Source organism: Natrix helvetica (assembly GCF_964273705.1).
Source record: "Natrix helvetica genome assembly, chromosome: 3".
NCBI classification, from domain to species: Eukaryota; Metazoa; Chordata; class Lepidosauria; order Squamata; family Natricidae; genus Natrix; species Natrix helvetica.
In genome coordinates, this window is record NC_138549.1 from 142,619,272 (window position 1) to 142,646,942 (window position 27,671).

Sequence of the window (27,671 nt, forward strand, 5' to 3'; positions counted from 1 at the left end):
TTTCATTCTGGGCATGCTGAGGTCTCTGATGCATCTGGAAAAGTTTTGAGATAATTGAAAAAATATGCAGTTGGATAGAAGCCTGCTTTAAGCAAAGTATCAGAGTAACATGGGACTATAAATCGCAGTGCAGAATGTTTTTTTATGAATATGTATCTGAGGAACCATCTCACCTCAGTGGGATTAGCCTGCCCCTCTTCTGCCAGCAGAAGAGGCCTGCTAAGGAATTCTTGCAGGCAGGGTCAAGGAGAAGAGCCTTTTCTGCTGTGGCCTCGTCCCTATGGAACACTCTACCACTGGAGGTGAGAACTGCTCTCACCCTCTCAGCATTCTGGAAGGGTATTAAAACTCGGCTTTGCCAGTTGGCTTGGAGCCCCAAGAGTGGCACTTATTGCTGAAGGTGGTTGATAGGGCAAGAAAGCCTCAGCCCCATCATCTGTTTCTTAATCCTGTTATTTGTATAGCTTTGTATGTACACTGAGAACCTATGCACTGAAAACAAATTCCTTGTGTGCCCAATCACACTTGGTCAATAAAGAACTCCCTTCTCTTCTCTCTTCTTCTCTTCTCCTATTCTATTCTATTCTATTCAAAAATTTAATTAGCAGTTGTAATATTTTAATTACTTTTCTATTTAACTTTTTATAATCTGTAGGCCAACTGGAATCCCCTTACAGTGGAAGTGGGCAGCATAAAATTTAATACATAAATAAACACATGAACTTTGTAACAGATCCAAATCTTGATAGGTGAAATGTTTAATCTAGTGAATGTATTTGGAGTTTCAGGAACTCATGGATGTTCTCACAGAGCCACTATCTCGGAGAAAACCTGGAATGACAGAGAGCATCCTAGTAAACTCTAATGGTACAAGCCAAACAGTTTATTTGCCAGCAAACGGTTGTTTGTTGACTACCACTGTCACACCCCTTAGACCAGTGGTCACCAACTGGTGGAGAAAATTCTGGTGGTCTGCAGAAAAAATATTTGCATTTTTTATATGGTACTAAATTAGGGGTACTCAAACTACGCCCCCTGAGCTGGATACTTGCAATGAATATTTGTGTTACTGCAGAGAGTCTTCCCCTTCGGGAATTTTTTGTAGGGGTCGGAGGGGGGATTCAGCCTCCTGGTGTGGGGCTTTGGGCAAAGGCTGGAGGGAAGTGCCTCTGGTGGCAAAGATCCAGAGAACCTTGTTTCAGTGGGACTGCATCATGGTATGGGACTTGCTGACCATCTCAGCCTGCTGAGCCTCCAGGCACCAGTACCTAGCCTTGCACTCCCACAAGTCTTCCCTCTGCTTAGAAAGCCTATGCTTGTAGTCCTCAGTGAGGTGCTTCTGCTGACCCTCCTTCTCGGTCAGGTCCAATTTGAACTGATCCAGCTATTTTGCCAACTCTTTCTCATGGTGGCTGCTTAGCTGCAACAACTGCTTCCTGTTGCAACCCTAAGGAGCCGAGGTGGGCAGGGGAGGAGTGGCTGGGAGGGAAGGGGCAAGTAGAGGCTGGTGATGCGCCCCTCAATGTGAGTGACATTGAATTGGCCACGTCCACCCAGTCACATGACCACCTAGCTACACCCACCCAGCCGGTCATTAGGCAGATCATATTAGTGGTCCGTGGGATTTAAAATTATGAATTTAGTGGTCCAAAAGGTTGGGGACCTCTGCCTTAGACCAGTGGCAACTGTAATATAAAGAATGAGTGTAAACTCCATGGAAGGGAAGCTTTTCTTCACTACCCTCAGCTTTTTAAGAAGATGAAGTCTCCTTCATTCAGTGCAATACTAATTTTGGGCTGTATGTGCAAATGGCACAATGAATCGGTAGTAACTTGTTACTATGCAAGGGAAATTTCACTCTTAAACACCAAAACATTAATCACTATCAATCATCAACTGAAAACAGTTGCTTCAGAAATATAAAGCAGTTGAAAAGAGAAGCATTTTGATGAGCAGGTGGGCTAGAATGAGAAATTATCTTTTCCTAACATTTCTCATTTTGCATTTCAAACGCTTCTTGAAAACTACACCCAAGGATTTTCCGAGGAACATCAATATAACCTTTTCAACCTATGCAAAACACTGAAGGGCTTTGATAGCTTTTTAAAAATTAAAATGAACATAAAGGTAACAAATCATTTTAAAAGAAGCAAAAGGAAGCAAAAAAACAGAGAGTCAGAAGAATAATCTGTACAGGAATAAAAACATTATAATGCTCTATAAGATTGCATTTCTAAAATCCTATGGATATTGGAAGCGCAAGAGACCTTAAACGTGTCTGGCTTTGGTTACTAATTATACATTTATATAATTTGTGCAGACTGCAACACGTTATAGATAGTCCTTGATGTATGAATATACTAGGCTACTTCATCTGTCTACTTCAGAATTCATATGATAAACATTATAACAGAAGGTGGAGAAAACAAATGGTTCAAGAGCAAATGAAATCATGAACTTCAAAATATGCTGTTGAAACTGCTTGGGGGGTCACTTAAATGAGGAAGAATTCTAAGGCAGGCAGCCCCCGTCCATTCTAGGATGCAATCCTGTATGCCTTGTCTGGAATAAACCCCATTACACTCAGAAAAAGTTGTTCTGAAGTTAACTGTGAGCAGGCCAACCGAATCATTCCCACAAATGTCAACTTAATAAATAAGTAAAAACAAGACATCTAAAAAGCACAAAGAATGATAAGCTGAATGAGGTGGTCTAATTTATTCTTTACATTCAGATCATTTTAACTTAGCCAGGTCATAACCTTCTTCAGCCAATTCTAGGAGAGAATCTAAATTCTGGAGCTGCCTCTGCCTCAATTCTTTTTTCAGGCGAAGGAGCTGTACTCTAATTATTTTCAAACGGAACCTGAAACCAGTTTCCACCCAACAGATCTTGGGACTGGGAATATCAATAGATGGCAGGCAATCACGGTCACTGGCACCATCTGTTGCCAGCAATCATAGTCACACGCCTTGACATGAATCTAGATTAGTGCCAAATAACATGACCCAAAGATTTTGCTACTGTAGTTTTACCCATGAGTGGAAGCTTGTAAGAATCTTTTTTTTTTAATAAAAAAAAACAGGCTAGAAGAGAATTTCCTGAGATTCCACCTACAGCAGATACCTTACAGAACTAAATTGAATAATATTATTTCTGCTTACTTTGCTTAAATGAAACAGATTCTGAAACACATAAGCAGAATCATGTTCAAGTTACTATATAATAGTGATGGTGAACCTTTTTGTCACGGAGTGCCCAAACCGGAATGTGTGTGATGCCCATGCGCACGCTGGCGTGCCGGAAACCTGAAGACCAGGTGGTGGTGCGCATGCATGCACACCAGTCAGCTGGTCTTCAGGTTTCCAGCGATCCAGCATGCGCAAAGACCAGCAGGCTGGAAACCAAAAGAGCAACTGGCAAAGGCGCACGTGCTCACCAAGAGGGCTCTGCATGCCACCTCTGGCACACATACCATAGGTTCACCAACACAGGTATATAATATTAGCTGGGCTGTAACCGTAATTTTAAAAGAACTCAAAAGATATTCCAATACATGTATGCAAATCTTTAGAAAAAAAGAGCAACTCAGTGTTAAGGAGAGCATTGGAGAGCATACAAAACATCTCCATGCTAGGAAATATAACTGAAAATAAAACTGCATATTCATTGCATATAGTATATAGAAAGCGCAATGCGACCATGCTCAACATATAGCGTAGTTCTAATCAGGAGATGTCAAAAAGGGAAACTGGAAAGTTGGAAAGGATATAAAGAACGTCAGTCAAACTGCATGGGAACGTGAGATGGAGGGAACTATGGCTTGTGAAATCCCCATAAACAGCTGCTACTGTAAAAACAAAATCTGGGCTATATGTAAGAGCACTGGATCAGATCAGATCAAATCAGTTCAGATCCAAATATGATTCTATTTCATCTTAATATTGGAATCCAGCATATTCTGCAATTCCCTTGAGTTCCATCACAAATTAAACAGAGAAACATACTCAGTGCTATGCTTGGACTGAAAAAAAAAACAGCAATTATATGTGTCTTTTTAAATTTGCCACTCAAAAGAACAGAAAATGCAGAGATCCTTTTTGTTTACACGGTGAGAATTGCCAGAAAAAGGAAAATTGTCAGCTTTAATTATCCAAGTAATTAAAAGATAGTTGTCACGAAGCCTGAGCGAAGACTAACTGGCAAGATCTAATTTAGATCTTTAAGCATACAGATGAATCCCATTTGATTTAAAAGATTCTTCTAGGTCAGCAGTAAGCAATTTGTGATGCTACTGAGCTTGCAAAATTTAATTCTCAACAGTCCCAGCCTGCTTACCTAACAGTGAGAGAGATGCTAACTACATGGAGCCAACAGATTTAGGGGAGAACTGCTGGGAGAACTCCTTCCTACAGTGGCTCACCTCTTGTAGCAACCTCCTCTTTTAAGCAGGAAATTCATATAGAATTTTTCAAATCTTTTGAAGGACATGCTCACAAAATGGGGGATGCCTTGATCATTCCTCAGGTGAATGTGGGAATATTCACAAAGCTCTGTCTTGGTTTCTCATAAACCTTCAAAAAGGTTCTGTTTCCTGGCACACTCTAGCTTCTTACAGGCACATTAACTCTATTGTGTCTTTTCTCGATTTTCCCCTCTCCCTAGTTCCGTGATAGCGAAGCTATGGCCTACCTGCACACCTCCTGCTGGCCGGCTGATTTTTAGGTCTTTGCCACACATGTGCGAGGGGGTAAGGTGCATGTGGGAGACATGTGTGCACATGCGTGGGGGTCATGTGCACAATCATAGGGGGTGGGGAGGAGTGCAGGGGGTGCACCGTGCCCCCCATGCCCTGTTTTTGATCCCAGGAGGCTTCAGAGAGGCCTGGTAGGTCCAAAACGGGGTGCGTGGGGGGGTGTTGGGCTCTCATGCACGGGGTCACATGTGCATGCGCAGTGAGTAGGGTGCACCATGCTGATGTCATGTGTGCATTGCATTATGGGTGTGGGCACACACTCATGCATGCTATTGCACACGCATATGTGCTTTCTGCACGCAACAACAAAAAAGTTAACTGTCACTGCCCTAGTTGGCTTTAAGACTCCCTTTTTGAGACTCTGCTTAATCCAATCCAATTTTAGCTGGATTCAGTCACGTCTCTTAATTAGAACTTCTCCTAGCCTTCTCCCCTGCCCACTTCTTTTCTTTCCCGATATCATTGTGCAGAATATACAAGCTCTGCCCTCTTGGTCATGTTCAATTTCATAACCCAAAAGGGAAAACAACCCTTCTCTCTGTTCAGTCCTGGGATCGTGGCTTCTTCAAGCTGATTGCTGAATACAACACTTTGTTTATTTCTTAGTAGGAAAAAAAAGGGATTGGAGTCCCAAAACTTTTTTTTTTAAGAGTGTTTCTGGCCTAAAGATAAAGCTGAAATGATTTCAACATTTTTCAGCACTGGAGAGTAGCCATCTGAAGATAAAAGTTGGCTTGTATAAATCAGCCCAAGAAGCATTCCTGGAAATAAAAGAGTATAGTCGAAGCTAGTATTTTATACTAAGTTTTTTTTTCTAAATAAAATAATAGTAATGGTAGTAGCAAAAATGGTGCATTGGAATATCTGCAAGAAATCTGTAAGCAAGAAGTAGACAAAGTAATGGAAAACGAAGAAGCAAAAATGTTCTGGGACTTCAGAATTCAAACAGACAAATACCTGTCACATAACACAAAAATGTCTGGATAGTTAATATTGCAATACCCGAAAACAGAAAAAGAGAAAGAACTGAAGAAAATCACAAAATATAAAGACCTGCAAATAGAAGCAGAATGGCTGTGACAAAATAAAGCAAAGATAGTACCAACAGTAATAGGTGCCTTGGGGGTAACCCCAAAATATTTGAAGTACTACGTGAATGCCACTGACATTGACAAAATTGACAAATCCAGGGTAAACATTTGGCTGACTATGTAGCCAACCATCATCATAATAATGAGACATGGTGGTATAAGACCCGGCACTGACAAAGCAAGAAGTATTAAGTCTTTGGCCAAAGTAATTACTTAAAAAGGAAGAGATATGCACAATTCTCAAAGCTGGAGGGAAAGAAAGCCAGGATTGAGTTCCTGGAAAGACAACATTTGCTGCTGTGTCTGGTGTAAATTTGACAGTGATGATAGTTAAATTGGTTGTACGGACTGGAATAATTCAGAATGTTCCCATTGCCAGGAATTTGGGGCATGTACAGCAATAACTATTAAATATTATACAGTAACATCTATAATATCTTAACTACTTAAGCTACTTAAGCTCTGGAAGTTGCTCTGCTATGAAGATGGGAATACATTTATGAACATAAGGAAGCGATGTGTAGGGAAATGAAATTAGGGAGACATATTAATCCATAGTCTGTCTCTTGTATGCTCAGAAACTGAAATAGCAATTTGAATCTTAAATTGTGAAATCTGAACTGAGGTGACCTAACTTGACAGGGACATCTGGTCTATTATTTGCCTCTGTTTCTCAGATTACCTTCCTGAAATTTTTATTCAAGATGAATATCTGCTGTAAAACCTTTGCAACGAAGAGGAAAAATAAATTACCTAGAATTTTGTTTACCTCCTTTAACAAATATGATGCTGAGCCAAATTTGATTTGCAATGACTCTATGGACATTACCATATAGCTTTATTGACCACGAGAGAGAAAGAGAGAGAGAGAGAGAGAGAGAGAGAGAGAGAGAGAGAGAGAGAGAGGGAGGGAGGGAGGGAGGGAGGGAGGGAGGGAGGGAGGGAGGGAGGGAGGGAGAGAGAGAGAGAGAGAGAGAGAGAGAGAGAGAGAGAGAGAGAGAGAGAGAGAGAGAGAGAGATCTTCTGCCAACCTAGCAGTGCGAAAGATGTAAACATGCAAGTAGAAAAATATGGACCACCTTGGTGGGAAGATAACAGTATTTGGTGTGTCTTCGGCGTTTAGCCATGCCAGCCACATGACCACGGAGACATCTTTGGACAGCGCTGGCTCTTTGGCTTTGAAACAGAGATGAGCACTTCCCCCTATAGTCGGAAATGACTAGCATATATGTGTGAGGGGAAACTTTCAGTTGCCATTGGTTTCTCCCAGGATGTTTTAAATTTCTCAGCCTGTTCCACAACTCTAATAATCCTTAGTGTTACCTCATCCTGATAGTAACTAGACCCAATCCTTCTTAGCTTCCAAGGTTAACCTTTAGACAAGGTTAGCCAGATGCAATTTTACTCCCTTGTCATCTAGTAGGCAAACATTCAATATGCTTATATAGTACACATGCATACTGGGCTATGTGCTATTTTAATATACTACTGAAGTGAGTGGCACATTTAACCAATCAAGTGAACCTTAAATCAACTAAGATTGTTTTAAGTGTATGGAAGTTTTACAAATTAGACCACCAGGTTGCAATCATGTGTTTGAAAGCCTCTCCTTGGAGAATGGCTGTAATAATACCAATGAAAGCAGCACGCCAATCATCTGCATTCAGAAGAATGGCTAAACTGTGAAAGTGGTCTGTGTTTTGTAAACTTCTTTAATTACACATAGCAGCTCATAATATATTCAGCGGTAATAATTTCTCACTATCAATACAACATTGTTAAGAGGCATTTCCCTTTCTCTAGCTTTAATTCATCCAAGAGTAGAACAGGTTACTTCTGCCTGCTCAAAAGTCAAAGTACACATTGAGTTTCTGCTGAATGCAAGAGTACTAGAAGTTATTTTATCCCAAAAGAGTGTATTCATGCAACTCTAGTCCAAATCAAAATAAATAAATGAAATGAAACAAAGTAAAACAAAGTAACTTGAATAGAATCCCACAGAGGCATCTATGAAATAGTTAAGGGGACAAATACAATACAATACAATAGTAGAGTTGGAATGGACCTTGGAGGTCTTCTAGTCCAACCCCCTGCCTAGGCAGGAAACCGTATACCGTTTCAGACAGATGACTATCCAACATCTTCTTAAAGACTTCCAGTGTTGGGGCATTCACAACTTCTGGAGGCAAGCTGTTCCACTGATTAATTGTTCTAATTGTTCTAAAAATGATGAAAGCAGCATTTGTCATTTTGATGTAAGCATCAAAAGCTGCAGATATTTCTACAAGATTATGTTGAGTTATACAACCCAAGGTATAGGGCAAAAAGCAAAACCAGAAAAGACAAGTTCTCAGGTTTATCTACTTTACAAATGGAATCTCTCTGTGGTCTTTGCAGGGTCCATCTAAAAATACAGGCTCCCAGACTTACATTTTTGATAGTTTGTTCTGCTTATGAATAGTAAAATTAGTAAGGTACAATTATTTCCCCTCCTTTTTTATTGTTCCTTGACTGCCGGTTAGTGTTCAAAAAGTATTGGGAATAAGCATACTATTTTTTTTAAAATAGCAGCTGCTGTATTTCCTTTGTGACTTGAGTTCTTTTGTGTGAGCATATGCAGATGCTGGACTTGGTGAGCTATTGCTCTGATCCAGCAAAGTTTTAAGTTTCTGAAACTTTCCAAGCCATCTCATCATATTTTCCAGCAGATCAATTTTAACTGAAGCCACAGAAGGATCAACTTCCTTCACAGAGATCAAGAATTCCTCTCTGACATGTTATAAAAGAGCAATTTCTATTATTTTTTTATAATGTCTCCAAGAGAAGACAAGAGATCTGAACTTTACAGAAAGAATTTGTTAAGGCTATAAGAATGGATTAATTAAATCAACTCGTTCTGAATATGAAATTGGTTTTGCTTAAAGAAAATTCCATTTCTCATTTTTTTTAATGGAGTGCTAAAAAATGTGGAAACAGCCTACAGTTTTTTGGGTGGCTGATAGATTTCCCATGCTCTCATAGACTTTTGTGACTGGATTGTTTCTGAATATAAACTTTTGTAGGCAAAGTTCATGCACTTAGTTAATTAGGAATTAACTAATTAAATGCCACCAAGTGAATATCGATTCTTCACAACTACAAAGATAGATTTGATTGGAAGCCAAACATTACAAGAAATGAGGCCAGAGATAGTATCTCCCTGCAGCATTTTTCTACAAGTACTGCATAGAACAGATTAATACAACCAGTGATGGATCATATAATGTGAATTAGAAACTTGGATAATCTCATGTTTTACTCAGGGGCCAAAAGCTAAGGTTTATTTTCCCTAAGATGAGTTTTTCATCCACCTCCTTCAATATACGTTGGATTCCTTGTGATCTAAGAAAAATTCAGTAGAATTTTCTAAGCCTTCATAGTGCTTTGTTACCATCATTGTTTTAATTCCCTCTCCCAAATAAGCTGAAATCCAGTTATGTACCTAAATACAATATATTGTGATGCTTGAAAACTGACATGATTATAAATGTGGTATATATTTTTTAAATAGCACAATTTTTTGTTGTTGTTCAGATTCTCTATTATTCCCTGATTCTAAATTCAAATAGCAAAATTCCCTTCAAAATATTTTTTTCTGGAATCCTCTGTCGAACTCTGCAGCCTGTCACATTTTATATCTTTGAGAGTGATTCTGTTCAATTAAGGAGTATTTCTGACATTTCATTCAAGTTCAGGGACAACCATCAGTGGTCACTCACAAGAACCAAGATAGCTAAACTCATAAGGATCTCTCCCTGATTATTTCAAGCAATAGAAACAGATGCTTTATCTGTCTTTCCCACATGGAGTGGGAATGGCAATTCCAACGATGGTTAATGTCTAGGGATAAAAAGAAATGCAGTCCAAAGTATCTGAAAAGCCACAGATTCTCCACCATGCTGTAACAATACAGATTTCTAAAGATTTATTGATGGTGATGAAATGAGCAAAATTTGCTTTATTGTTGTTCTACCTATAATCTGAAAGGATCCAAGTAGTTTAAAGCAGTCTTCCTTCCAAGTGGCAGCACTGAGGAATTGTGGAGAGTTGGGAAAAGCTGATGTGGACATTGTCCCACTTGTTACTGTATATGCCTTCACAAAAACATTATACAATAAATTACAGTATGCTGGTTGACAACCAACGACCTTCATGGCCAAGCAAGGATTTAAAATCCTCAACTCATTATTTCACCAGCTCTTTTTCCTTGGATGGCCAAGTTCCACACTCCAATTTAGCAAGAGGTTATGGGATGTCAATTTTCTCCTACAAAAATTCAAATGTATTCTGCAAGAAAATGAGAATCAGTATTTATTTTAAACTAGAAGAAGCTATTATATAAATGCAAATCTGGTAACCATAGGAATAGTAAACTAACCACTTTAAAGTGTGGAGCATTATAAGAAATACAGAATTATGAACAAAGGTTCATGTATATTATGCACAGATTAGAAAACAAAAGTTGCTAAGCAAACAGTACTATTCTCTAACATTATAAACAGACATCTATCCTCTCTGATGAAATGTTGAATTTTATGCTATAGAAATCCTATCTCTGCCTGTAGAATAGGAACCATTGCCTCATTATTTAAAGACGACAGTATGGACACATAAGTTGAATAAATCTATATTGTATCAGCCAAACAACAAGAAGATGCAAGTGAATAATAAGATTTCAAAAGAAGGATTAGAGTTCAGAGTCAAGAGAGTAAGCTGTACAAAATGGCACTGCAAACTGTTTCTTAAACATGGAAGATATCCAGATGTTTTAGAATCAAATCTATTTGTCTTTAACCAGATACGATAAACAGACATTTCTATATTGTGATTTTCAGTTAGGGGTCTGGTAAAGATATTGATTCCTTGTAAGAAGATTCGCATCAAAAACGCTGTACTAGATTCAGACTTCAGGAACTTGTCACTAACTTCTGCCCTTTTATTTTGAGACACATCGAGTAATTTGACAAGTTATTGCATTGAAAACTGTCCTCAATCTCAGGAGGAGCATCTATTTTTCCTAAGGGCTGAAATTATAAACCCCAACATTTCCACTGAGAAAATAATACCGTTCATGTCAGATTCTACAAGAAATGTTGATACTTGTAGATCCAGTCTCAACTCCATACAAATATAAATGGAAAGTCAAGTCCAGTATATTTATAATTATCCAGGTATTTGGGTAGACAGGAGAAGTAGTGGCCTAAATATTTCAGGAATACTAGATGTTATCCCCACATAAGTGTAATTATTTGTAATAGCTTACAATTCTCCAAAATGACAGATAAATTTCAGCAGACTTAACTTTCTGCTTTACAGAAGTAGCTAATCCATACTTCCCCTACCACCCCATTACCCAAATAATAGGAATTAATCAACTCAAGTCTCTGTAAAATATATTTCCAGTAATCACATATATTCTGATCAAGTAGTTTTGGTAATTTCCAAATATCTAGAATCAATCAATCTGGTTCGAGGCTGACAGAACCAGCACATTGCTTTTGATGTATACTCCCCATGGTATGTTTGCTTATTCTCTTGTAATCCCTTCCTCTCCTATCTTTCTGCTCTGCAAGAGGGAGGGGCGGAAAACCACAGATCAGGCACATACCATGCTGACTGTAATAGTGGTCATGTGACTGAAGAACACTGCAAAGGTTTAAAAAAAATGGAGGTGTTGGCTGGAAAACTCCCACCCAGTTTTTGTAACTTTGAAAGGTCACTAAACAGGGCAATCAGTAAATTAGAACTACCTGTACAGAGATGTCAATTTCTTCCTGCTGACAAACAATAGGTTCTCAGCTACTTAGGATACACAAGTAGGAAAAAACAAAAGTCTTAGGACTAGTTTATACATACATATAAGCTAACAGTTGGCAGTTGTTAGTTTTCCGTTAATTATTGCTTTTCTTGTATCTGTAGTAAAATTATCTGTAACTTTATCTGTAATAAAATTAGAGTTCTATCCCTGAATTTCTGACTACTAGTCTTTTGAGTTTGAACAACTGTGGGTGAAGATTGGAAGCCAATGAGCTGTGCCAGACTAGAGCAGTGTACACCGTCACAGAATGCAACTATGGGATGTGTTCTTAATTACTACAGTGGGGAAAAAAGAAAGGTTTCTGCTGCAGCCAGGTGATTCTTCAGCCAAATTTGGTGTTCCATATATAACAAAAGCTACTGTTCAAGTTGACTTAAGAATAAAGAACAAAGCTATAGTCTTTCTCTTGCATAGATGTTGAGTTGGCATATTTTATTTCCATTGAGGACGAGAGATCCCAAATCACATCTGCAGTTAAACTATTATAGGAGATAGAATCCTATACATTTATAGGAAAGAGCAGATGGGTGATATTTGTTTGTTTACCTACTTCATTATAATTATTACCACACTCCACAAACACTCTTGGTGGTTTACAATATAACCAGGTAAAATCAATGACACATATGTATAATTGATAAAATTATCAACTGATCCACCTCAAATATTCAAAAGCAATTTTAAAAATTGAAAGTTCCATGAGGAATTATTGCCTTGACTGCTTCTCTAAGCATTATAAGAGAGGCGCCATCCAGATTCCCGTGACGGGGGCAAGCTGTTCCACAGAGAAGAAACAACAATAGAAAAACATTGTCTTCTATCTGTTGTAATTCTATCTGAATTACATGCATAGAGAAAGGAAGAACTCTCAGCATCCCAACATGAGATAGATGGACCACATAGATGGTTCTTCTTGAAGGAAAGGATGCTGGAGATGTGCATGTATTGAGCTCAAAGGACCTTTAACATAAGTTAAAACCTATCTCTTGATTTTACCTACTGGAAGTTAATGCATTTCTGTAGAATCAGTGTTAAACACTTGCAATGGCTCTTACCCACTAAAAGGCTGGCCAGTGCATTCTTATCCATTGTGGCTAGCTTCCAATGGTAGATCCATGTAGAGTGCATTACAGCAGGCTATTCTAGAACTGATGAGCATGTGAGTTACGGTGCCCTATTCAAAGGTCAATACAACCAGTTTACAAATCCAAAGGGAGATAAGATTTATCTGTCTAGGGTTACACAGCATTTTGCATTCAAAAGAGGGAGGGGAAGTGTCATGGGTTGTGTAGGGTCATTTATGTAGCATCAGTCTGCAACTCCTTAGATCCAATACATCTTTTACTAGATTGAGCTCTAGCTGTATTGTCTTTGTGTGAGCCAATGAAAAGATGCATCTTCTTTAAGACACTTCAGGTGGGGGCTATCTGAGCTCCCTCCCCCTATCTCCACAATATTCTGAAGATCTTTTCCAAAGATTCTTCAAATCCAAAACAAGGTAGAGTTTTAATTCTTGAAGTTGCCTATACCGACTATTCTAGGTACTGCTAACTGCATTCGGGTTGTAACTGAATTGATACATAAACTGCAAAATACACAGCAACAATCAGAGAGGCAGTCACAATGCAGTAGAGGATCTTACAGTTTTGATTGGCTTGATTGGGATTGGATAGATTGGATTTGACCAGAATATCTGTGATATTTTAAATTGCAGAATTCTCTGTAATCATCTTGATTTACTAAACCTCGTGCACCTTTATCAATAATTAAAGGATCAGAGGACCTTTGCTTCTTCAAATTTGCAGGAAAGGAAGCTAGGAATAATATTAACATTAGAACTGAACACAAATGACCTTAAGAAGTTCATACCAATTTGACCTTAACAAATTGGTATGAAAAGCTGACTGGATGACTTATAGATATTTTTAAGGATGGAGAGAAATAATTATTGTCACATTTTCTTCCCATTTTAGGTGGCACTACAATAATACAATACAATAAAAGGAAAAAGAAACCTTCTCCTCCACGTTCCTTCCTTGAGATTTAAGTGACATATCAGAAGCCAGAGAGGCTGCAGGGAAGCTGGAGAGAGGAGTGTACAGGAAAGTGAGTCTTTATGACTCAATCACCTTGCAACTAAGTAAGTGTACAACACCATCCTTTAATTGTGAGAATTTCAGTGAAATTCTCCCACCTCTCTTTGAAGTTTTCTCTTGTATCCAACTGAATAAGAACCATGGAGGGGGGGGGGGACAAACACTGCCTGATGTTAATTTATACATATAGAGGTGGTCCTTGACTTAGAATAGTTCATTTAATGACCAATGCCACTGAAAAAAGTAACTTATGACCACTTTTCATACCTTTGTAGCAGCCCTATGATCATCTGATCAAAATTTGGATGCTTGGTAACTTCTTCATACTTTGCTGTGTCCCAAGGTCATGTGGTTCCCTTTTGCAACTTTCTGACAAGCAAAGTCAATGGGGAAGCCAGTTTCGTTTAACAACCAGGTCACTAATTTATCAACTGCAATGATTCACTTGACAACTGTGGCAAGAAAGGTCGTAAAATGGGGCAAAACTCACTTAACAAAGGTCTCGCTTAACAACAGAAATGTTGGCCTCAATTGTGGCCATAAATCAAGGACTACCCATGCTGCACAGAAATAATGCAAAGTGGGAAATCCTGTTGGTGAGATCGTTGGTCATGGTAACCAGAGCATAACACTGGGTGATGCCAGAAATGGAAGGGGAGAGTCGCTCAGCATCTTTCAACCACATTAGGATGGTCTGCTTACCTTCCAGTACCACTTCCTTGCCAGTCTTCTTCAGAGCCTGCACTGCTTCATCATGTGAGGCATCAGACAGGTCACCACCATTGACGGAAAGGATGGCGTCCCCTACAAACAGCGCTTCCGTCTGGTCTGCAGCCAGCCCTTTAAATATCTTGGATATCAGGATGGGCATTTTATTTTCCCGACCACCTGGAAATAAAAGCCAAATAAAAGCCACTATAGAAGATGTCGTACAAAGATATGGGTGGAAAAAAAAACCCAATGGTTTTATGCTATGCAAACCTTCCCTGGTATTTTTTGTACCTTCTTTTTGTGTTTTTGTTTTGCTTTGTTTTCTGCAATGGTAGTAGTACGGATAGACTCGGTTAGATTTCTGGAATTGTTACAGGGGAAAAAGATATCTAAACAAGAGAGTTTTTATAGAATGACCCAGCTGTGAAAATAGAGATAAGTGCAAAACAACATTTTTTTCTGATGAAGTAATTATACAAAATAAATGTTGTCCTGAGTAGTGCATAAAAATACTTATCCACATTCCAGATACAATACTGTACTATAGATAAGATTTTACATTGATTTACTTGAGAAATGTTGTTTTTTAAGCTTTGCAAGATATTTTATTATATTTTGATTGATTGATCTTAACCTTGTACTATATCACATGTATATATTGTAGGATTAAACAAATCTGCATTGGTTTTTGTTCTATTTTTTAAATTTGTTTTTTTATTGTTGAAAAGAGACTCCTTATTTACATCACTTTATTTACATTCCTTCCAGGACTTTGGCACTCAACTATGTCTTTCTAGAACCCAACAAACTGAGTTTAAAACTGAAGTTTTGTGCCATAGGTATTAGATGCAAAAAAAATCTTACAAATACATTTTAAGCTTAAATATAATGAGCTTAAGATCCAGCTCTCTGGAAAAAGCTCTAATGCTGGGAAAAGTAGAAGGAAAGAGAAGAAGAGGAACAAAGTAGATGGACTCAGTTACAATGGTGATAAGTGTACTGTTGGGAGACTTGAAGGACTAAGTTAGGGATAGGTCATCATGGAGAAACTCTATCTGTATGGTTACTAGGAGTGAAAAAACAATGTAATGTCACATAATCAATTATCAATAATGAATCCAAATATAGTTATCCATCTTGATTTCTGTAGTGGCTGAACAACCATACAAACCCAATAATCCCCTGGGTTTTTTTTTTAGAAAAGGCAAAAACAAATCTTTCTCCCACAGAGAAGTACCGCTCTAAACCCAAGCAGGGTTTTACAGGACAAGACTGATCTAAAAATATTAGATAATAGCATGTCTGAAATTTTATGTAAATGCACTATTTTGAGCTCTTACCTGAAAGTATCTGCATAATGAAGAGAATATGTCTGCATATTAATATTCCTCTAACTAGAAAGCCCAAAATAGTTGTTTTCATTAATTGATTCTATCTGCACAATCTTTAAATCCTGGAATGTCACTAATAAGATTACACAAAGAAGCAAGATTAGATGCTCCCCCACCCCCAAATCCTGATAGCACCTTCAGGACTAGGAAATTTATTGCAAGGCAAGTATTTATGGACTGAAGCCAGATTCTCTAGATGTACAAGACAGAAAAAGGCTGACTCCTTCACTTTCCATTCATACTTACCAACCAAGCTAAGTATTATTTATAGATGTAGTGATAACTTTGTTTTCTACAATTCCCATGACACTTGCATGCAAATGAAAAACCCCTTTCTCTACAAGGTGTGCTTCGCCTTCTCAATTTGAAGGTCAAAGATAACACGGCATCTGAATGCTTTACAAAGCATTGTTTGAGAAGATCCGATTCTCCCCCGTTATTCTACTATACTACCTGTTACCCAGACAAAGCCCTCTGTCATTTACATCTGTGCAAGTCTCATGGAGAAATGTGTTGCCTTTTGTATTTCTGACCTTTTCCATTCAAATGAAAGAAACATTCATTGGATATCTGATTTTTACCCTCTTCTGCTTTCTAGACCACATGAGCAGTCACAAGAAATAAGGACACAAGAGCCATGCTAGAGACTAATGAAGTGTGACCTTTTTCTCCCAGGATGGAAAAAAGCTCTTCCAAGCAACAGTTTTGAAAAGTGGTATCTAAAGCATGAGACCAGCCTTCTCTAAACCGATTGCTCTGCAAATATATTGGTCTATCACTGTTATAACTCTCAGTTGGCACTATGTGGTACATATGATAATTTCAGAGGTTTTAGCATGTCCAAATTTGAAGGCATTACAGAGAGAGAGAGAGAGGGGGGGAGAGGGAGGGAGGGAGGGAGGGGAGGGGAGGGAGAGGGAGGGAGGGAGGGAGGGAGTGTCAGGGCTTTTTTGAGATCCTCTTTCATCTTTTCAGCAATGTAAAGCTATGTAGTTACCCAGAAGCCAGTCATACTGATTTTAAAGGAATATATTTCCAGGCACGTGTATATAAATTTGAAATTTAAATCTGTATTAACATGTCTTTGTTCTCTTACTTCATCTGCAATTAATTAGACAATTTGTTTTTTTTTTTCTTAGTTGGGCAAAATAAACTGTTCTTAGGAGTTTTAATATGTAGTCCTGTGTATTCTTAACTGGGTACAGGCATATATAGGATTTGCATTGTTAATACTGTTCTTCCTATATTTAAGAAGCTCCTGCATAGCACTGGACTAAGCTTTGAACTTGGTGTCAGGGCAAACAATGCAAATGGAGCAATACACACACACACACACACACACACACACACACACACACACACACACACACAATGGATTTACATATTCATAAGAGGCATTAGTAACAGCAACAGCAACTGTAGCCTATGGATCCAGAATCTGGGGAAATGTAGGTGGCCACACCTGACTACCTGTAAACAGCAAGCAGCCCTGGACTTTCACAGTGCAGCACTGGAGCAGAGTCTTGGTTCATGCATTGCACTAATTTATGGTATGCCCAGCTCTTGCTTATTGAATAAAATATGATATGCTGGATTCACACAGCATATTAAGCCACAAGCTACCATAGTATCTGCTTTACCATATTGCACGAGTCCAGCCAGAAAATTCAGTCTGAAAACCTTCATCTTAAAAATCATGATGTTTTATAAAAATGAAACCCAAACATCAGATCCGGTAGAACGAAATTTACATAAATTCCAAGAATTATAATTCCATAAATTATAATTTTAAAAAGAAACTCAAGACAAAGCCCATTAAGATGAGGTAGCTTTATTTATCCAGTAGAAGAGAGGAGAGGGAAGGAGGCATGGCGGGAGGAGGAGAGGAAGAGGAAGAGGGAGGGGGAGAGGGAGGAAGGAAGGGAGACAGAGACTACATCATCTATTCTTCCACGGGATTGTTGCACAGTTTCTCAGACTGGATTTTTAGTCTGCAAACCGTACACTTTGCAGATGTCTAAGATCGAGCTAAGAGAAGAATGCAGCGTTCTTTCCAAGTTGCGACTTTCAAACTTTAATACAGTTCCAGTTCCTCAGGGGCGGATGAGCTCGACTGCAATTAATACATTCCTTAATTCCGTGTCAGCTTCGATTGGGACTTTCCTCCCCTCCTTTTTCCCCGTCCTCTGGAGTTTTGGTTTCTTTTTCTTAAGGCGGGAGGAAGGAAACCGATTTCAAAGGTCATTTAACTGCATGAAACCAAAAGCGGCTAATAAAAAGGAGGTAGCACAACTCTAACTCTGGAGAGATTCCCGCTCCCGCTCCAGGAAGGCAGCGCTAGATTTCGGATGCCCCAAAATAGCCAACCTCTAGTCCAGGGGACGAAGCAGACAGCTGTACTGTACTACGAGGGGAATCCAGTACTGTAGCTTGGCCCACAGCTATTCGGCGTGTCAAGAAGCGGCAGGTTGAAAGCAGGGTCGCCCCGAGTGGGGTCGGCGGAGGAAAAGCAAAAGTGTGATTTTAAATTTTTTAAAAAAAGTTGCTAGGGAGAGCAATGGAGGCGAACGGGCAGCCTTCCCGACCGGTCTCGCCCTCCCGCTTACCTTTGATGCTGATGCCGAGCCCCCCCACGTCCTGCTTGACGATCCGCACCGTGCGCTTGATGTTGGTGAGCGAGTCCGGGACGAGGGCGCACGCCTCGGCACCGTTGAGCTGCACGGGGCTGGGCGGCGGCTGCAGCGGCTCCTCGGAGCCCTTGGCGCTGGGGACGACGCTCAAGAAGTCCTCGGAAAGAGTCACCAGGACGCGCAGCCACTGCTCGCCCGGCGCTCGCAGCTCCAGCAAGCCGCTCTTGGGCGCTCTCCGGCCGGCCGCCATCTTCAGCGCATTCCTCGGATAGCCGCCGCCGCCGCTTCAACGCCTCCTCCCGCTTGCTTGTGATCGGGACGTTGCGTACGGCGAAGAGCTACCGAATCGACCCGACGGCCAGCCGAGCGCCGAGTGAGCTAGCCGTCCCCGGCAGCGCTTCCCCGCCCAGGGAGACGCCCCTGGACCCTCCTCTCCTTACCCCGGGAGGGAACTCGCCGGCACGGGAGGCGCTCGGGAGCCGTGCGTGACGGCCCGTCTGGCGAAATACCCCAGGATCGTTTGCGGGGGAAGCGTGGTTGCTTCCCTGGCCGGGCAGAGAGGCAGCGAGAGCGGTGGGCCTCGCCCTCATCTCCTCATAGATCGTCAGAGCCCCGTCCACGCATTTGGTCTCTGTCGTCTTCAGCTGCCATTGCCAGCCGTTACCCTCACGTCTCGCCTCAGGAAACCGTGGATGCCACATTATTATTATTATTATTATTATTATTATTATTATTATTATTAGTAGTAGTAGTAGTAGTAGTAGTAGTAGTAGTAGTATGTTAATCTTTGGTGAGATTCACAGCCTTTGGGGCTGGTTGGTAGCCTAACAGCTCCAGTCTGAACCAAGGACCTAGGTCCTAGGAACTGTTAAGGTAACGTTGGAGAATGTAAGTTGTTCCAAGTAGGGTGGTTTTTTGTAGAGTCAGAATGTTCAAGTCAGGTAAATGTAGAATTTTCAAATAGCGAGGTAGCCCTTTAGGTATTGCTCCAAGGGCTCCGTTTACAATTGGGACAACACATGATTTCTTTTTCCACAGTCACTCAACCTCAATTTGCAAGTCCCGGTATTTTGCGATTTTTTCTTGCTGTTTATCTTCAATTTGTGCATCACCAGGTATTACAATGTCAATGAACCATACTTTTTTTCTTTTCAATTATTGTTATGTCAGGTGTGTTGTAGGCCAAGAGCCTGTCAGTCTGGATTCTGAAGTCCCACAAGATTTTGCCTTTCTCATTCTCTAAAACCTTCTCAACCTGATGGTCCCAGTGGTTTTTGCTGTACTCAAATCCAAACTTTTGGCAAAATTTCCAGTGAATAATCTTAGCAACGCGGTCATGGCGTTGTAGGTAGTCAGTTTGTGCAATTTTGCTGCACCCGCTGATCAAGTAGTCGACTGTCTCATCTTTCTCATTACAGAGGCGACATTTGCTGTTGGTGGTAACATGTTGAAATTTTGCCTTCATGCAGTTTGTAGCTAAGGCTTGTTCTTGAGCTGCCAAAATAAAGCCTTCTATTTCTTTTTTCAGTACTCCTGATCTTAACCAGTTCCAAGTTAGTTTTTGCTCAGCTTTGCCGTCAATACTTTTCAAGTATTGGCCAGGCATAGCTTTGCTTTTCCAATTTTCAGCTCGCTTCTCAATTACTTATTTCTTATATTCAGCTTTTAACTTAGTTGTCTTCAAAAGGTCTCCTTTATTTACTTCCTTAATAATTGGTTCTTCACTTTTCTGGATGTAATCATTCAAGCGGTGTCTTTCTTCTTCCACAGTCTGCTTTACTTGTAGGAGTCCTTGACCACCCTCTGCTCTTGGTAGATATAATCGGTCAACATCACTTTTAGAGTGCAAAGCATGATTCATTGTCATAAGCTTCCTTGTTTTTCTGTCCAAATTGTCCATCTCCATCTGGGTCCAGTCAATTATTCCTGCAGAGTATTGAATTACAGGTATAACCCAGGTATTTATGGCTTTTATGATGTTTCCTCCACTCAGTTTGGACTTTAATATCTTGTGAATTCGCCGAATATACTTGGCTGAGGTTAATTCCTTGACTTTATTATGCATTAAGTCAGAGGCCTCTAAATCCCCAAGTACTTGTAGCCTTCTTCTGGTTTTACTGCCTTTATCATTTCTTCATTCTCAAGTTGTATTCCATCATTTTCTAGGACCTTGCCTGCCTTGGTTGCCATTGTTGCACATTTGTCAATTCCAAACTGCATACCAATGTCTTGGCTAAATTCTTTTGTGCTTTCAATTAATAAATTCAGTTCAGCTTTTGATTTACCAAACAGCTTCAAATCATCCATGTACACCAAGTGTGAAATTTTCAGTCCTTTCTTTGCAAGTTCATATCCACAGTTCACCTTCTTCAAAATGTTTGTCAGTGGTAGCATTGAGAGTATAAAAAGTAGGGGTGAAAGGGAATCACCCTGGAAAATGCCTCGTTTAATTTCAACTTCACCAGTTCTTCTCCATTAGCCATAAGCTTCGTTTTCCAGAGGTTCATTGAAGCTTCCATGAATTTTTGAATGTTGCTGCTAATGCCAAAGATTTTCAGGCATTTCTTGATCCAGATGTGGGGAATTGAATCAAATGCTTTCTTATAATCTATCTAAGCCATGAACAACTTGGTTCGTCTTTTCTTTGAATTCTTTAGGATTAGCTTGTCAATCAGCAGTTGGTCCTTTGTTCCTCTTGAATTTTTTGCAGCATCCTTTCTGTTCTACAGAAAGCAAGTCATTTCTTTCCAAGTATCTGTAAATTTGGTTTGCAATGATACCAGTAAGGAGCTTTTATGTTGTTGGCAAACAGGTAATTGCCCTATAGTTTCCAGGATCCTTTCCTTTTTTTTTTATCTTCTTGGATCAAAAATGTCCTTCCAGTTGTCATCCGTTCATCATTGTCAGGTGTTTTTAAGATCTGGTTCATTTGGGCTGCCAATCTTTCGTGTATACTTGTAAGTGCCTTTAGCCAGAAACCATGTAGCTCATGTGGTCCAGGTGCACTCTAATTCTTCGCTTTTCATGACTGCCTTTGCACCATTTATTTTGTTATTTTCACATCTTCCATTTTATGCACTTTAATAGAATCCTCAACCTGCTTGATCCATGTTGCATTTCTGTTGTGCTTCTTGTTGTTTTCCTACAAATTCTTCCAGAATTTCAGAGCTTTCTCTTTATCAAGTTTTTCATTTGTTGTTACACAATCTCCACTTTCTAAGCTCTTATAAAACTGGTGCTGATTTGCTCTGAACTGTGAGTTTTCCTTGAACTGAGTTACTCGATTTTCATACCGTTTAATCTTTTCAGCAATGGCAACAACCCTCTGCTTCAGCTCTTCAATTACTACCGCAATCTCCTTATTCTCCAAATCGTATCTTGCTTCCAGGCTGCTTTTGATCTGCTTGTTCTTTAGCTTACCTTGCCTTAAGTTCTTCAAGTTGCTCAAGTCTCCATGAAATTTTTTGATCTTCAATTCCAACAGAATTTTCCACTTAGGCTTCCCCTTCTTGCCTCTTTGGTTCCTTTGTATTTTAAAACCCAATTCTTTGGTGGTTATGAAGACTGCTGCACACATCATCTGGTTTGTTTCAGCTAATGTAGTGGTTTGAATGGTTTGCACACCCTCATTGACCTTTTTTAGTACATTTCTCCATTCTTTCCGGTTCACTTGGTTCAGCTTTGGCAAACATGTTCTTTTAGCATCTTTCATTTGATGCTTTATTTTCTCAGCTAATTGAGCACTATCTGTTGGTGCTTGTTCTTCAGTGCTTCCTTGTTCTTTATCTTCATCCATTTCAACAGCTTCTTCCTCCCTTTCTTCCTCAGTTTGCTTTTGAGTCTGCAAATCATTCTTGATGTTACTCTTCTTTGTTGGTATACTCAGACCATTAGTTGCTTTCTCTTGGATTTCTGTTAATTCTGCTGTAGTGAAAAAATTGTGGCTCAGAATTACATGTCATTGGTCCATTAGCCTTTGTTCACTGATATCACAATCCGTGTGGTTCACCTTCCAAATCTGATACATTCGTTTTTGAAATCCATGTTTTTCTGGCTCGGACTGATAGTAAGCTTCCATAATAGCTTCCCTAGTCCAGATTTTTTGCTTTTTTGCTTTTTCTTCCAGCAGCTTGTCAGCTCCATGCCCTGGTTGCCTAGCAGAGGGAGCTGAGCCCTGAAGCTCATTTTGCGCAGAATGCCCAGGAGTCATAGCATCCAATGGATAATCCGGGTGATGGTTCAGCCAGCATAAATTTCATTTTTCTCATATTCACCATGTTTGAATGGGTTGTGGAGCAAATTTTGTCTGGCCCTTCACCTAAGACCTGTCTGATATGGTTGCACCTGTTCAACATAGCCCTTAGGATCACTAGAGCGCACAAGCCCCTCCACCACGACAAGGTAAAGCTCCTCGGAGGGGTTATTGTTGTTGTTGTTGTTATCATTATTATTACTTTACTGTCACTATTAGGGCAGGCCAAAGTTTAACAGGTGAAGTTTCTATACCAATGAATTTCCACAGTAAGGGGGATGTGCTTTCTCAGTGTATTCCTTTCCAGAACATAACTTTTCACTTTCTGCTCTTTACCAGTCATGGGCACCATTTTCCTTTTCATTTAAACTTAGAGAAGAGCTTGAGCAGAGTCCCCCCCCCAAAAAAAAAGAACACGATTGTGCCTGCATTTTGATGTAGAAGTGCTTCATGTCTGGGTATCTCTGCAGCTGGGATGGCATGTTATCCAAGGCTCCCCTTGACACTGGCACCAATATTGCTTTTTCAAATTGGGAAAGGATTAACCTGCTGCTTCAATTTCCTCGTTGTGAGAAAGTCTTGTGAACCACAGTTTGAAAACTTGTTGAAGTAGTTGCAGTATTTCACAATCCTTATGATCAGTAGTGGCTTTTGGTCTGTGGCTAAGCGCAATTCAGGTTGAATTCCAGTCTTATTAATATTTAAGATGTGACTAACTTTGAGACAAGTGATCTAATGGATCTCAGGCTTTTCAGTTTGAGAAGCAGCATTTCCTGATTTTGACTTGAGTCTAAAATAATAGAAGCAAATTGATATTTGGAACAAAATAGAACATTGTTGCTATTTTATGTTGATTCTGCTTCACCAATGTTGTGTTGCCTGTGTGTATACAGTGAACAGCACTGCAACATTTTCCTGTTACAGTATAGAGTTTCTGACACTCCCTCCACCCCTATTCTTTCTTAGAAGTGCTGCTTGCGAAGGACACCCTTTCAAGACTGTCCAGATTAAAATAGGTACACTTGCTTTATATTCGTAACCATAAAAGTAACTTTCTCCTGAGCCACAATTAGCAAATGTCAAGAGTAGCCTCCTTCCATGAAGTCCTATGAGTGACACGAAGAATGTCTGAACTTTAACATGTACTTCTGTTACCATTTATATAACAGAGGCAGGAGAAAGAATGTAAAAAATAATACACCTTGAATGCTTGTGAAGTGCAGTGATGGGAGATCTGAGTCCACACTGATGGTGTCAACTAGTTGGCTAATGAAAAAACTACAAGCAAGCAGCCAAGTTCAGAGAGTACCAGGAACCTCAACTCTGAGCTACAAGTATTCTCTTCTGTTGGAATCTTTATTATGCAAGGTTGAACAAAAGACAAAAGGTCTGATAAAGGACAAAGGTCTAAGGCAGGGGTGTCCAAACTTGGGAACTTTAAGACTTGTGGACTTCAACTCCCAGAATTCCCCAGCCAACTGAAGTCCACAAGTCTTAAAGTTCCCAAGTTTGGACACCCCTGGTCTAAGGCAATGGTGTCAAACTCATGGCCCATGGGCTGGATGCGTCACGTGCTGGCCACGTCCACCTCCGGTTTAGTGAAAGGAGAAAAAGTCCCAATATGTCATGTGATGACTGACAATATGAGTTTAACATCTCTGGTCTAAGAACAAGGATTGGAGACGGGGGGGGGAGGATATTGGATGAAGGAACTAAGGATCTAAATATCAGTATCTAAGGCTTAAAAAAACAATAATTTATAAGATGTCACACTGGCAGACTTTAAGTGTGCTATATTCTAGGTTTCGAATATATGACAACAAAGTTAGATAGCACAGTAGTGGAGAAAGAAAGGTGGCATTTAGTGAATCTGAAAACTATTATTTTATTTTTCCCATTGAGACGCCCTCTGGATAGTCAGGTTGTAATTGACGTTATCCCTGTCCTGTACTGATTGGGGGTGATGGAAATTACACATCTAGAGAGTACCAGGGATAAAAGGATTCTTTGCAGTGAGCTATAAGTTAATGGTAAAAACAGGTTCTATGGCACTGTCAGAAAGAAACACTGAGCAGATGCTTTTGTTAAAGGGTAAGAAAAGGCGCCTCAAAACAATACACAACGCATAAAAATTAATTAAAATTTCCCAAACTATTCCTGTGGTAAAAACATTGTTGTGTTACCACAGTTTAGCAAAGCAACAGAGCTCATGCCTATTATCCCCACTTCAAAATCCCTGATAAAATCTAGTTTGTTATAGAGTTGTTTTGGGAGATTCCATTACAGGAGCATGCAGTAAATCTACAAAATGCTCTGTTTTGTTAATGGAAAACCAGCTAAGTCCCCGCCTTGGAGATCATGCCAATTAATACTGGGATCCATCATCTAACATTTGGGTTTCTTTGACCCTTTAATTGCCGAGACAGAAATTACTGCAAATCTGACTTTTGCTGTTGATATTCATACATTACTTAGATTTTAACCATAATTTGCATTTTAGATATATTTTTATTTAAAAAATTTACATGAAAACGTATATAAAGGAAAATTAAGGAAAAGATAAAATAAAGTGTGTGAGACAATAAAAAGATAAAGAAAAAAAAGAAAAATACAATTAAAGAAGTGACTTCTGATCTTCTTTACAGCTGTTATGAACCTATTATTCCTCCTTTTCTCTAAGATTAGATTGCATACTTCCCCTCTGTCCCATATTCAATCCTTTTTACTTAGGAAATCCAGAAATCACCATTTTATTTCCCCCCGCCCCATTTTCAGCAAAGAGTCCATTAAAAGTTTTTAATCTTTTATAAAAAGTACTTGGGATTTTATCTGTGATCAAACAGGTCAATTTTGCCATTTCTGCAAGTTCTGCCATTTTCATAGCCCATTCCCCCATTGTGGCTATATCAATATTTCTCCAGCATTGTGTATAAAATTTCTTGGTGCAGTAAGACATTTTATTTTTTAATGGTAATATTCAGTTACTTCAGATATGAAATACTGAAACATTCTTTTAGCAATATTTGATGGAGCAATGATAGAAATTTTGTCACAGCAGAATGTATAAAATGTATTTTCTATTATTGTGCAAAGCAGTCATTTTTTTACTCTAAATGAAATGGCTTTGGGGGGCATTCCAGCATGTATGAATAGCAATCTGGATCAGAATCATACCAGGTTAGCCATCTCCCTGGTCCCAATACATTCATGTTCATGTACAGTATTTGAGTGATACGTTGCTGTTTGGCAAACAGCAATAGCAATGTCATTTAGATTTATTGTATATACTGCCCCACAGTAAACTGCACTCTCTGGGCAGTTTACAATGTAGAAGCATTACTTGCATATTGCTCCCAACAATCTGGGTCCTCGTTTTACTGACTTCCGGAAGAATGGAAGGCTGGGTCATCTTAGAGCCCCATCAGGATCGAAATCCAGGCTGTGGCCAGAGGTTACCTGCAATACTACATTTTAACCCCTGTGCCAACCCCTGTGCCATGCAACTGTGGAATAAACAGGGATTTTTGTATGTGGCTTGCAATTCCAGGAACCTGTAGAGGAGGTAGCAGTAACTAGGAGCTGAGACTAAAACCCTTTTTCCCTTTTCATGTACTTTCCTTGGCTGGCATGGAGGGGTGGGTGTGTTTTATTATGTCTTGAAGTTGGTAGGAAACAGGAGAGCGGATGCTGGATTGTTAACACCTCAGAAGGTAGGCTCAACAGTGGGCTCTATCCAATAAAATGCTGTTCAATGGCAAGAAATGTAAGGTTCTGCCTCTAGGTAGGAAAACATACTTAGATTGGTCATACCTACCTCAACAATAAGATTTGTGAGAAAACTCTGGGTGCCCTGTACACCAGAGTTTAGCAATCTCTTACCTTTCATATTCAGATTTCCAAAACTTTTTTTCTTGTTCAGGCCTGCAAAAAAGCATGCATTCATTTTCCATGGTCTAAATGCCACCATAGTTTTAAATAACTGAATATCCATAATAGGAATCAAAAAGTTTTGTTTTGCACTCCAAATGAGGTCCTGTTTCTCAGCTCTTTTCCTTTGATCAGTTTAGTGTAGAAATTGTCAACATGCTTTTAGGTGTCATTTTAAAAGATTTTCTTTTCTGGAAGACTTGGGAATGGGGGCAGACGGTGCAGTGTGAAACAATAGAATATACTTTTAAAAAAGCTCTTTTGAAATCTTGCCTGCAGTGACGGTGATGTCTTGAATGTCTAAGCAACAGCCTCCTTTGAAAATTAATCCGGCAACTCTTCTTCACATAGTTGTCAGCAAAAAAAAAAATGTTGTATGGGACCTAGAAAACTGCAAAGGTTTATTAACAGTGATATTTTCAGATGTATTCTTTATATATTAAAGATCTAATACGCCTTGGAATATCTAAAAATGTAGGGCTGTCAGGAAGTATTAATACACTAGTGCTGAAAGCTGAAAGACAAAAAAGGTAAGTATAACAAGTGGAAGGAGGGGGACATAACTAAGGCAGAATATCAGCAAATAGCCCGAGCCTGTAAAGATGAAGTGAGGAAAGCTAAGGCTCACAATGAAGAAAGGCTTGCCACAAAAGTAAAAATTAACAAAAAAAAGCTTATTCCAACATGTTAAAAACAAGAAAAAAGTTAAGGAAACAATTGGTCCATTGCTAGGAGAAATCAGCACCACAAAAATCAGATTAGGAACACAAATTGAAATAGGGAAGAAAATGGTAAGTGAGCACCTGTCTACCCTAGATGAGTTCAAATCACCAGGACCAGATGGATTACACCCCAGGGTTCTGAAGGAACTAGCAGACGAGATCTCAGAACCACTGAATTATATCTTTCAGAGATCCTGGAACACCGGGGAACTACCAGAGGACTGGAAAAGAGCTGATG

General features: G+C 39.5%; 1 protein-coding gene across 1 annotated transcript in view; it reads right to left on the reverse strand.

Annotated features, from left to right (window-relative positions):
* The window catches only part of SNTA1 (syntrophin alpha 1), a 71,117-nt gene extending 52,081 nt beyond the window's left edge, over window positions 1-19,036 (reverse strand). The window contains exons 1-2 of the mRNA XM_081947856.1: window positions 18,509-19,036; window positions 14,503-14,688 (exon numbers count right to left, since the gene is read on the reverse strand). Of these exons, the coding sequence (XP_081803982.1) occupies window positions 14,503-14,688; window positions 18,509-18,782 (460 nt within the window). The 5' untranslated portion in view covers window positions 18,783-19,036. The remainder of the gene's footprint in view (window positions 1-14,502; window positions 14,689-18,508) is intronic.
* Between the last annotated feature and the right edge of the window lie 8,635 nt (window positions 19,037-27,671).